We start from the raw sequence: 11,723 nt of genomic DNA on the forward strand, positions 1-11,723 counted from the left end.
GAGGCAGTAGCACCGAGGCTGTGGAATGACCTGCCTGCAACTCATGTCCTAGAACTGCTTTTAAACCATGTTTTATGTTTGTACTTTCTGTTTTTGTGCATTCCTGATGTATATTGTTGGTCATGTTGTGTTTTTTATGTTTGTAATTCTGCTCTGTTAAACACTTTGTGACTAATGTCTATGAAAAGCGCTTTATAAATAAATCTTACTTACTTTTTCTAGGCTAACGAAAACACGATTCTTAATTTCATGTCATTATACTCTAATAAAAACATAGTTATGAATATTATATTGCATTTCCGCCAATAAATCCCTTAAATGTTACACACTGTTCCTTTAAGTGCTCAGTCATACCTGCATTTATAACAGCAGCATTCTATGTACAGAGTTGAACAGTAAAATGTGAATCATTTTAAGGATTCTCACCTGGTGACCCGCTCACTGATTGATTGTGAAAAGAAGCTAGCAAGTTTGTTGTATAAACTCTTTCTTCTTCTATTATTCCTATTCTTCCAACTATTAATGCCTGCTGATCACAGGACACCCATAAAGAGCTTCATCACAGCAAACATGCAAAATACCCAAAATACAACCGTTGGCCATTGTTTACTTCATCAAACCCCAATAAAGTTAAAGAGAAAATGGCAAATAAATGCTTGTGTATTTTAGTAATCAGGATATTCATACGTGTGACCTGAAGCAATGAGACTCCTCCAGACTGTCCCAAGTCACTCTGTATTCACCAGGTCTATATCGCACACTGCATTTACTGTCGCACATTTCACTGAGAGTCTGATCTCTGATCAGTAAATGTCAAAAATCGAAATCTACAACTGTCAGTGATGATGTAGAATGAGGTCTGTAACTACAGCAGTTACTATAAGCCTCATTTGATGCATTGAGTTGAAATTTATAAAAGGCAAATAACCCAGTTTGGAGACAAATAAACCCCAACAGATATTGGTTACCATAGACAATTTGACTCATCGTGCCCCCCAGCATGGTAGATGTTGGAGAACAGCTGGTGAACATAGAAGTGGAGAGCAAAAAGCTAATAAGAGTGAAGTCTGGATGAGATTCAGCAGGTGGACACCAAATGAAGGTCTGCTGAATGTATAGGTGTGTTTGCTGCTTTAACATGTCTGTCAAACAAAAGACAATACATCAAATGAGCAGAGACATTCAAACAATAGTTAATAATCTTACCTCGAGGTCGACTTACGAGCTTCTTTTTCTGGAGCTTTCCAGCATGTCTTCAGTGGGTTAAACACGGCTCAGAACAGCAGGTTACATGTGCACAGTGTACCAGCTGCAACACTCAACCATCCAGCTAATCAGAGGCAGATGTGTTTCATTCTTATTTATTTCAAGGAGCTTTGCTGCATACAAAATGTTTAATGTAGAAACAACTGCAGAGTTCAAAGTCTGGCCAAGAAACATAAAATCAAGCAAAGAAACAATTGACTGAATCCCAAGAGCCGAATAAAGGAATGTTCCAGCTCTGCTGTCTACAATGTCCAATACTGTTTGTAATCCCACAGTTTATATCAAATATTAAAAATCAACAACAAAATAACACATGGTATCCAAAAGTACGAAGTCTTCTACATGCACATACATTGTCAGAACATGCAAACATCTGTATTTTGTTGTAAAAGCCACATCTGCACTGCCTATATGCAGAACTAAAGCAGCTGGATTGATCCTAATGTTTGGCGGCCGGTTGGTCCAGACTCGGGCGCAGGTACGCTTCCTCTCAGTACAGAGAGTGCAGAGTTAAAGAAGGTACAAATGTTTAGATTTGCTTTTTCATCTGCAGAACATCTGCAGAAGAATACGTTCCTGTCTTTGAGAGAAAGAATCACTTTGACAGTTTACAAGGTTGATCTATAAAAAGCCTTTATTGTAACCTAGCAGGACCCCCCCCCCCCCCCCACTGTGAGCCATGGGATCTCCATTTCATGTTGTCATGTTATGCATGCAAATATATGTGAAAGTTACTGTGATCCTAAATATCCCATCGGTTTCTTGTTTATATGTGCCGTTGCACATTTGAAGTGTTTTTTTGTTTGCATGTCCTTCGTTGCATTTTCTATAAAACATTTGGTCACAATCATGCTGAAGCCTGAATCTACAGAGACCGGCATGTAAAGCTACAGAATGAATGGAGATATGGGTTTGTCAGGTTGCATAGCCCCACTCCTCTTGTCTCCCTCCACTACCTTCAGGCCAGTCAGCTGCTGCTAGCTTCACGTCTGTCCCTCATGTTGACATTAAAGTTTCAGGCAGCAGCAGTCCTCCTGAGCTCTGAGACAGCTGCAGAATGTCCTCCTACAACCTGGAAGCAGAGGCAGGTTTGGGCAGTAGGATCCACTCTTCAGTACCGTCAGATCCACTTCTGACCATTGTTAGATATCGATCACATTCCAGGTGTTGTTTCTTGATTTGTGTTGTAATTTATCTTTTGGAGAGTCAGGATTTAACGCTATCTATACAGCTGAGCCCACGAGACCATCTCCAGCATCTCCTCCTGCTGCAGGACTTCAGTTCTAAAGAGATCCTACATTTACCAACACGCCCCATCAAAAGGCATGAACTTCTTGTTTTCAATCAAACGTGTTGGTGGACATGTTAGCTGTGTCATTACAACACACAGCATGTACTTGGGACACACTGACTGATATAAAACAGAATCAGCATGTCATTCACAGTCTGTCCACCAGAGAGCACTGACACGTTGACTTCAAACTGCAGAATGTCCTCTTCAGTCCACCTCACAATTCTTTAGCTACATGGAACCAGCTCTTACCTCAGTGTCCAGCAGTCTGTTTTTTTTGCAGATAATATAATATAAATCAATGTACTTTATCATTTTGTACTAATTAGAAATGATGAACCAAATTGCCAATTATTGTTAATTCAATTCCACAGAATATGGACAAAGCTAATGATGCTACTGTGTTGTGGTTTGTGTTGTGCTGCTGTAGACGGAGCAGTTAGTCGCTGCCAGACTCCGTGATACAGTAGCTGCTGGAAATAGCTCTGAATGATATTAAAACATCTATTTTTTGCTAGTTATGCATGAGTATAAAAAGAAACGCCACTCCATGACACATACTATACCGACACATACAGGACAATGACCGTAAGGAGTCAGACTGAACCCCCTTTGCTACTTGGGTAAAATCACAGTGAACACACGCTTTAACTCCTTTAACACACAATGTTCAGTCCAAACAACACAGGAGTTTGGAAGACTCACATCGTCACATTGTGACAACAGCCCAGGTCTATCTGAACATGCACAGTGTGCTACTGGCATTAACGTAACTGGATCCATATATTTATGCAGTTTACATAGTTGTTAAATGCTCGCATAGTGTTTTCATAATGTCGATTCTTGCTCCTCCACCCACACATGATTTTATGGTTTATCAAAAACAAGAAAAAGATAATGGACTTTCATAAGATGCTTTTTCCATTCGTGTCTTTGAAAGCTGCAGAGGTCTGTGCATACTAATGAGACCTTACGGAATGAACCAAACATCTACTCCAGGGTGGATGCATTAGAAAACAGTCGACGTTGCACCTTTTCTACAGTATATCTAAAAGGATAGGCACTTCGTCTTAAAACATCCCCAAGAAAGTCTGTAAGAAACATTAGACCTGAAACGATGGCCAACCTGGAAGCAGTTCACATAAAACATATCTTTGCTTTTACGTCGTATAAAAGATGCACACGATGAAAAGAGAACATCTACAGGACGTTTTATAGAAATCAAATGAGTAAGTACTCGTTCCTACTATGCGCTGCTTCTCTCTTGAAGCTTGCAAAACACATGTAAAAACAGGCAAAACAATTAACGCTGCTTGTGTGACAGCACTTCATCTGTTCCACTGACACAAAGGGAATGTCATAAAGAATTAGGCATCATCACGGAATGGTAGAGTCCTAAACTGAAGGACAACACAGCTGTTCCTACAGTGTTATGTCTGAGAGGTTTTCCAAAATTGTAATACATATTTTCACTGAACTGTTCCGTTTGTGCCGTTTCCTTCACTTCCTGTTGAAACTACCATACTGACTCTCAAACTCTTTTCTAACCATCAGTCACTAACTCCACCTACAGCTTAAAGAGGCCTGTTATACAGTACGCTGTGCTCTGGGCTGTCATAATAATGTGAAAGAAGGTGACATTGTAACCAGTTGACGGAGCACAGCTCAAATTGAGTGTGGTGTTGTCTTTAGCCGTATGAAGAAAGGGCTCCTGCATGTGCTCCTCCATTACTGTGTATGTGGTGCACAGAGTGCAGCAGTCCAAGTCAAAGGGGCTGTGTTCCCGCTGTAGCATGGAGGTAAACAGAACTATATATAGATATATATAAGTTATAAAGAGTCAAAGCTGCACTAATCATCATCTCTATATGTACAATGGAGAAATGTGTAATTTGACAGTTGAGACAAACCTACTGAGAACCATCATCAACTCTGCAGTTGACGTTAGCCTACGGAGTGTTTCAGCAACTTTCAGCTGAATGTTTGGTTTGACAACACAACATGTCACAGTTTAGATTCAGTAAGCGCTCTCACCAACCTGGTTCCCAGCAGCAGCAGGCAGCTTTGCAAACAGCAGACAGACAGTCAGAGACCAGCTGGTGAACTTAGTGCAGCGTTTAGCAGCTCAAGAGACCAAACCAGAGCTAAAAGGTGACTCCTGGACTTACTCTCTCAGGTGGTCAGAAACACCACTCCAAATGGATGCTAATGTTGCCTGAGTCTGCTGTGATTAGGCAACCTAACATGATAGGGGCGTGTACAGTGGTAAAGTAGTAAAGCCCGCCTTCTGCTTGATCTGATTGGCTGCCTGGGCCGTTGACTAGCGGTGTGACTCGGCGTCTGGCGCTGAAAAGTTGATCATATTTTAACTTTCATGCGGATATCAGGGTGTGATCTGGGCCATAAGCTGATCAACTTCAGAAGGGGATAATATGTCAATGTTGTATTAACAGGTTGGGGTGCTACCTAGTAAAATGAAGCCAAATGGTTAAATGTTAGACGCCCCTGAAGAATGTTAAGACCAAATCAGCATGTGGCGTTTAAGAGCCTCATTGTGTGCTTTAAAGTGAACAAAGCTTCACTGGTCAGTAGTCAGGACCAATGACCCTGAAGAGAAACATGGTCTGAATGTTCCTCTCGTCTGGAACACAGACACACAGCAGCTCTGGCACTTCATCTTCTTCATACAAACATTTCTTGGGATCTTCCCTTTTCTACCAACATCAGGAGACATTGTCATATTAATGTGTAGTTGTATGTGATATAATGCTGTTTGAGGGTTAATATGGTGTGTCAACCAAACACTGAAGTCAAAGCTAATAAAGGAAACTACTGTAAGACATTCTGTTCTGTGTCATAATGCTACGTGCCCCTTGATAAAAGTTCTAATATGACCCACTTCAAGCTTTCTCCCTGTTCAGATGTTCTCGCTCACCTTAGCTCTCCAAGTTAGGATTACAAATACAGCATCAAACACACACTGACCATGTAAACTAAAGCCTTTAAAGAAGATGATAAAACTCATCACAATTCCTCAAAATGCATTCAAAAGGTTGGTTTAAAGCCATGCTAGCACCATTCGTCCTCCTCTGCCTCCTGGTAATACCTGTGTGCCCTGAGACCAGAGCCTGCGCTGGTGCTTCCCCCGAAGCTGAAGTGGTACCCGTTGGGCACCCCGAGGTTCTGCTGCGCAGCAGGAAGCAGGGCTTCCGTCATGCGAGGCAGTGCGGTCCGAGATGAGCGCCCGGCACGGGGGCTGGGCGTCAGTGACAACGCATCCTGAAAGACGTCCAGCTGGTCCCGGAGGCTGCCGTAGAGGCTGCCCAGAGCCTCGCCGTGGCCCCGGCTCAGGAAGGGCTCGGAGCTGATACGAGTGACGGGGCAGGGAAAGTAGTGGGTGCTGTGCCGGAGGGCGTCGTGCTCCGACAGGCCGCGGCTCAGCCGGCCAGGACTCAGAGAGGCCTGGCCGGACACAAAGGGCACAGGGGATGAATTGGCAGTCTTGTAGGCCACCCCAGGCCGCGGGGTGAGGGGGGTCTGGGGGAGCTGCCGACGTCCTCGGCTCGGCGTGCTAGAAGTGGAACTCGGTGCCACTGGGCTGCCTTTAACCCAACCACTGCCCTGGATGAAAATTGGACAAGCAATTTGAAACGATGAGGAAATGATGTAAGAAAGGAAAGGAAAAGGGAAGGAGACAGGGCCGCCGGAGGTAGGAAAGGAAAGGAAAGATACCAACATGTATATGTGATGACATGAAAGATGACAGAGAACAAATAAGACAGAGAAGAGAGAATGAAAGAACAAGCACCAATGGAAAGATAATGACCGATAGACAAAATGGACGGAGAATGATGAAAAGAGAAAGTGGGAAAAGAAGTGAAAGGCCATGAGAAGCTGCACTAAAGGCAGACAGAGGAGATAGTAGTAGGAGCATGCAGAGGGATCGCAGCACAGAGTACTATCCTATGAGAGCATCTCCACCATGCTGCTCCATGGAACCCTGAGGCCTCTAGTTTCACAGTGAAGACACGGTAGAGATCTGTGCTCATTCTGATAGTTCACTACACTGAACCTACACTGTTCAGCTTTGACCGTCTGACAGACAACAGGCAGACGGATCCCTTCAGTTATCTGGACACAGTGTTTAACTGATCTCATATTATAATGTACTGTATGTATGTTACTGTATGATGTGATCATCTCAAACTGATCAGAGGCTATAAATACAAAACAGGAGACAGATAAGAATCAGAAGATAAAGAAATAGACGTACGTATGTGCAGAATGTTGAACTAACGGTAAAGTTGTGTAAAGTATCAGTACTTTGTATGAAGTACTTTGCTTTTAAGTTCCTGTAGGAATATTATCAGAATATTCAAGAGATGTTGAAATTACGAGTGAAGTGAACTAATTAATCTTTTAAACACAAAGCTTAAGGTCAGTGTTATACTTTGTTGTTAATGTTAACAAATCACATGAAACCAACAACAGGCCTCATACAGGAGCCACCTGTGGAGTACAAGTGATTCAGTTCTTATCAAATGTTACTCACACAAAGGAAGTAGTGCATCTGTTTGGGACTATTCTGAGCGGTGGATTAATTGAATCTGGTGCTGGTTAGTGTGTGACTGAGTCACAATAATCTACAGTGTGTGTGTTCATGTCGGTTGTTAATGGAGCTCGATAGTACGCACCAATAATCATCACATTTACGTTTCCTGCAGCGTTGCTGAATAATGCGATACATTTCTTTTGTTTTAATGATTCAACTGTTTTTGATTATTCAATGAAAATACATTTAGTTGAGTTCACTGATTAATCAATAAGACTTTAACAAACTACACATTAGTACGATGGTTGAGGTGTTGGTCCTCAGAGCTCTAGTTTGTCTGGAGGCTCCTGGATGTGAGCGGTGAAGTGAAGTGTTGCTGTTAAACTGTGATGAGGTTCACATCAGCTATAAGCTCGTCATCTTGAATTGTCTCCACATCTTTAGTCTAATCACCGCTGGCTCTGCACAGACTGTTCTTCTACCGATACACGTCACCCTGCCATGCCGCCATGACACTAGAGGCCTCAACCTAAAGGCTTGATCAGGTTCCACAGGTGTACATGAATACTAGTTCTACAGTTCCTTCATCTAAAAGGAGTTTTCTATCTGATGGAAGATAGTAATCAAAGATAGTAAACACTGTCAGATGAACTCCAAACTCATTACAAAGCCTGTGAGAATCCCCTTCCCCTGGTTCATTGCCTGGTCTGTCCCTACTCTTCGTGCCCTGCCCTCCCACCTGCTTGTTGCTGGGTTCCTGCCCTTCGCTGGGGGAGGCGGCACAGCTGGCGGTGGCAGATTTGGTGTGGCAGTGTTCCCGGCTGCAGTAGCGGTCGCAGGAGTAGTAGCGCTGCTTATCCGCTGAGGAGTGGTGTTTCCTTTCGTGGGAGCGTCCGCGGTCGTGGCCTCGATCTCTGGAGTCGGCCGGGTCAGACTTTGGCTCTTCTGGTGCACCTGTAGAGGAGGACCATAAGATGTTTCTGTATTCAGGATAATGTTAGAGACCTGGCTGACTTTGGTTTAATATGGCTTTGAGTGCCAGTAATCTGGTCAGGCAGGCATTCTGACTTCTGTCAGAAGAGGAAGAGCACAGGTGTTACTACTACGATCAGATATCATGGCTGCATTCTGGGTTCAGTGAGCGACAGCAACCTGAACCTGAAGCAGCTTCATGGGATTCAGCCATAATTTAGTTTATTATCTACACTTGTGTCATGTCAAAATATGTCCTACTGCAGACTGATGTATCAATGTAAGAACCATTTATTCATGACTTAGGCCATGTCCACACTACTACGTCTCCATTTTAAAAGGCATATCTGTTGCTACGTTTACACCGAGTGTCCACACTAGGCCAGACAGTTCCATTTAAAAGCTCCGAGGATACTTCTTAGTGTGGACGGCGTAACCTGAGAAGTTAGAAACCATGACGTAGTTCCCGCGTTCGCTACTTGATTGGTTGTTAGCAGTCACTACATAGTCCTTCCCTGATTGGTCAGGACCCGATCACGTGACCCATTTCCGGAAGAAAACAAACAGCAGCCTTGATTACCGATGGACTACCAGGTTAATTCAACATGGACAACTGATTACAGGCGTTGCTGACCTTGTTGTCTTTACTAGCAGCTGTTGTGCAGTTAAATTATGCATTTTATAATTCTACTAATGCCAGCATGCGGAGGAAGCAGCTGTTATCGGAGCGGTTAGTGAGCGATGTGTCCAGCGGCCTACAGAGTATCAGACCGTCTGAAGTCGCGGTTAGAGGCTTTAGGGAGGACGATGGACACAAAACGGAGGACTTTCCTTTTGTTATTAATGCTTATTTTGTTCTGCACATCTATTGTGAAGTCTGCATAGAAACTAAGCAGTAAATGCTCTCCAGTAAACAGAGACTTCAGCCACCAGCAGAGCTACGAGTGAGAACAGATAACGAAGACACCGAGAGGAAACGAGAGACGTGTGTTGACCACATTTATGGAACCATAATCTAAAATTGTTTGATTTGTAAGTATTCATTTTGAAGTATATTTGATGTGTGTGTGAGAGAGATAGAGCAAGACCTGCAGCCATGTAACTAAGTTAAGTAAGTAACTATGTACAACTTCTAACTCTGTTTATAGAGGACGATTTTAAGTATCAAGCGCGACCTTTTATTATTAAAGACTACTATAATACAATGTCGTATTTTCTTTAACTAAGCAACCAATCTACTTCCTACTTCCACCCGTATGCCCTGTGTACGTGAATAGTCATGTGATGGTGAACGGTGATGAACAGCCGTGTGGACGGAGATCGTTTTTGTTTTGTTTTTGTTTGTTACAAACGAACATGTCGTAGTGTGGATGTAGCCTTACTAACATCTATAATCAGATGATTCACTAACTTTTGCTTTTGCTTTTGCTGACTAGAAGTTTAAACCCGTGACTCTTTTTTAATGAACATTTACAACTGCAGACTTGATGTTTAATACCATTTATTTATAAGGCAGCCCGTGGCCTGATCTCACAGTGTGTGTAAGAGTAAGAAGACGAGAACAGCACAGACCTTGTTGCTACTTCGTAATTACAATACGTAAAATGTACAAAAATACAAGCCTCACATATCTGTGCACGTGAGAAAGGTTTGTAAAGTACAGAGTGACATCACAATAAAGGAGAAACACAAGACATATCTGGAGTGTAGCTCGTACCTTTTGGTAACACATTACTCCTGTGAAATATGTTATTCCTTTATTACTTAACAAGTACTGCAGGATGTCATTGTTGTTTACCAGAACTGTATCCCAGTACTTACAAAGCACTTACAGTAGAAGTCATTTCTCCCTTTCTCTAAAATACCCTGTAGGTACCCAGTACTTACTAAAATACTTACAGTAGAACTTATTCGTTCTTTCCTCTAACATTCCCAATTGTCCCTCCCTTGTTCTGCTGTATGTCCCAGTAGGAACCTGCAGTGTGTATATGTAGTGATTCATACAACGATAGCACACATGAAGTTCAGGGGACTTACACAGTGATTACATTAAAAGTCGTGGGCTGTATTATAAGATATTACCTAGTGTTTCTGCTATTATTAGTGCATTATATGTATCATCTGTGCCCTATGGATCGACTGTGTTGTAATTCTATTATGTTGTTCATTTTATACACATGACATCTATTGTAGCTCTGTTCATCCTGGGAGAGGATCCCTCCTCTGCTGCTCTCCTGAGGTTTCTTTCGATGGATTTGTTCCTGTTCCGATGTGAGCGTCCTGGGACAGAGGATGTTGTATTTTGTACAGATTGTAGAGCCCTCTGGCTAATTTGAGATTTGAGATTTTGGGCTGCACAAATAAAATTGAATTGAATTTAAATTGAATCTTAAGGTGACCGGTACGTGGTTTGTTTATCTGACGTATCACGATGCTTGCTGTTAGGACACGGTTTCTCTCTCTCTGTGGCCGAGTCCTCTGCCATCATTACAGATGTTCAGCCTCCAATCCCCAATGAAAGCATTGTTAAAAGCATGTTTGATGTCCGACACTCGGGTGTCTTAGCAGATCGGGTTCCATTATATTAATGCATCATGGCACGTATGACGGAGCCCCACTACGTTTCATTTCATTTTAGTGAAGCACAATCTGCACAGACAGCTGTTTAAATCACACAATTATCTGTATATGTATGTATGATATGATTAGTGTTTTGAACTCATTTACCGTCTTTAAATTGATTGATGAAGACTTTCAGTCCGTCTCTGAGCGCGTGTTTCCCTTCACTCACTACGGTGAGTGAAGGGAATAAAATCAATCAATCAATACATACATTGATTTCTTCACATAGAGCTCTTTGAGTTCAGTAAATGTGTGTGTCAGTCAGCCTGCTGAAGGCAGGCTAGTGACAGCAGACTCCTCCTCAGGGGGACACGAATGACTGGACCAATGTTCAACACAATGGAAGTCATATTGTTCCATGAAGCGGATGAAATGATGGGTGTGAAGTACTTTATAACAGCATGTGTACTTTACATTTCATATCCAAAAGGCACTATAGATCAATTTTGTATTAATTTTTAAAAACCTCAGCTTGCTGGACTCTTTATTGGTGCTGGTTACCAGTTGCCAGGAAGTTAGTACTACAGCTCTCCATCAAAATGAGAACAAGCATCTATCCGGTAACGGTTCACTGTTGCGTCTTAATAACTGCTCCTGGGTCAGTCCAGAAGGCCTCGACTCCCTGGTGAACCTCACACTCAAGCACACAGAGCTTCAGTGCTGACATGAGGAGGACGATGATACATTTACACATCATGCTCAGTTTCAGGTTCATCTTTATATTCTGGGTTTCTACTAGAACATGTTTAAATGCTTTAATGTTAAAACACACATTACATTTAGATATCGTACCTTCTGTCTGAATTTACCTGTATTCACCCTCTGCTGGTTCACCAGAGAGTGCTTGTTGGTAAATATATCAAAATAACATCTTAAAGGTCTTAAGCTGACCAGAAGTGTCCCGCTTGGCATGGGACATGATGAAGCAGTCCATATCCTTCAGGATACGGTGTGTGTGAGTATACAGTGTGTGTGTGTGAGTATACAGTGTGTGTGTGTGTGAGTATACAGTGTGTGTGT

At 42.5% G+C, this 11,723-nt stretch overlaps 1 protein-coding gene across 10 annotated transcripts in view; it reads right to left on the bottom strand.

Moving 5' to 3' along the window:
• Window positions 1–1,380: 1,380 nt before the first annotated feature.
• The window catches only part of LOC116400455 (voltage-dependent N-type calcium channel subunit alpha-1B-like), a 72,656-nt gene continuing 62,313 nt past the window's right edge, over window positions 1,381–11,723 (bottom strand). For 9 of the 10 annotated variants that reach the window (XM_031878297.1, XM_031878296.1, XM_031878301.1 and 6 more), the window contains 2 exons: window positions 7,849–8,063; window positions 1,381–6,178 (listed from right to left, as the gene is read on the bottom strand). In XM_031878297.1, coding sequence (XP_031734157.1) covers window positions 5,627–6,178; window positions 7,849–8,063 — 767 coding nt within the window. In that variant the 3' untranslated portion in view covers window positions 1,381–5,626. The remainder of the gene's footprint in view (window positions 6,179–7,848; window positions 8,064–11,723) is intronic. The other variant, XM_031878302.1, reaches the window with a different exon arrangement.

Source organism: Anarrhichthys ocellatus, unplaced genomic scaffold (assembly GCF_004355925.1).
Source record: "Anarrhichthys ocellatus isolate YVR2014 unplaced genomic scaffold, GSC_Weel_1.0 scaffold172, whole genome shotgun sequence".
Classification (NCBI taxonomy): Eukaryota; Metazoa; Chordata; class Actinopteri; order Perciformes; family Anarhichadidae; genus Anarrhichthys; species Anarrhichthys ocellatus.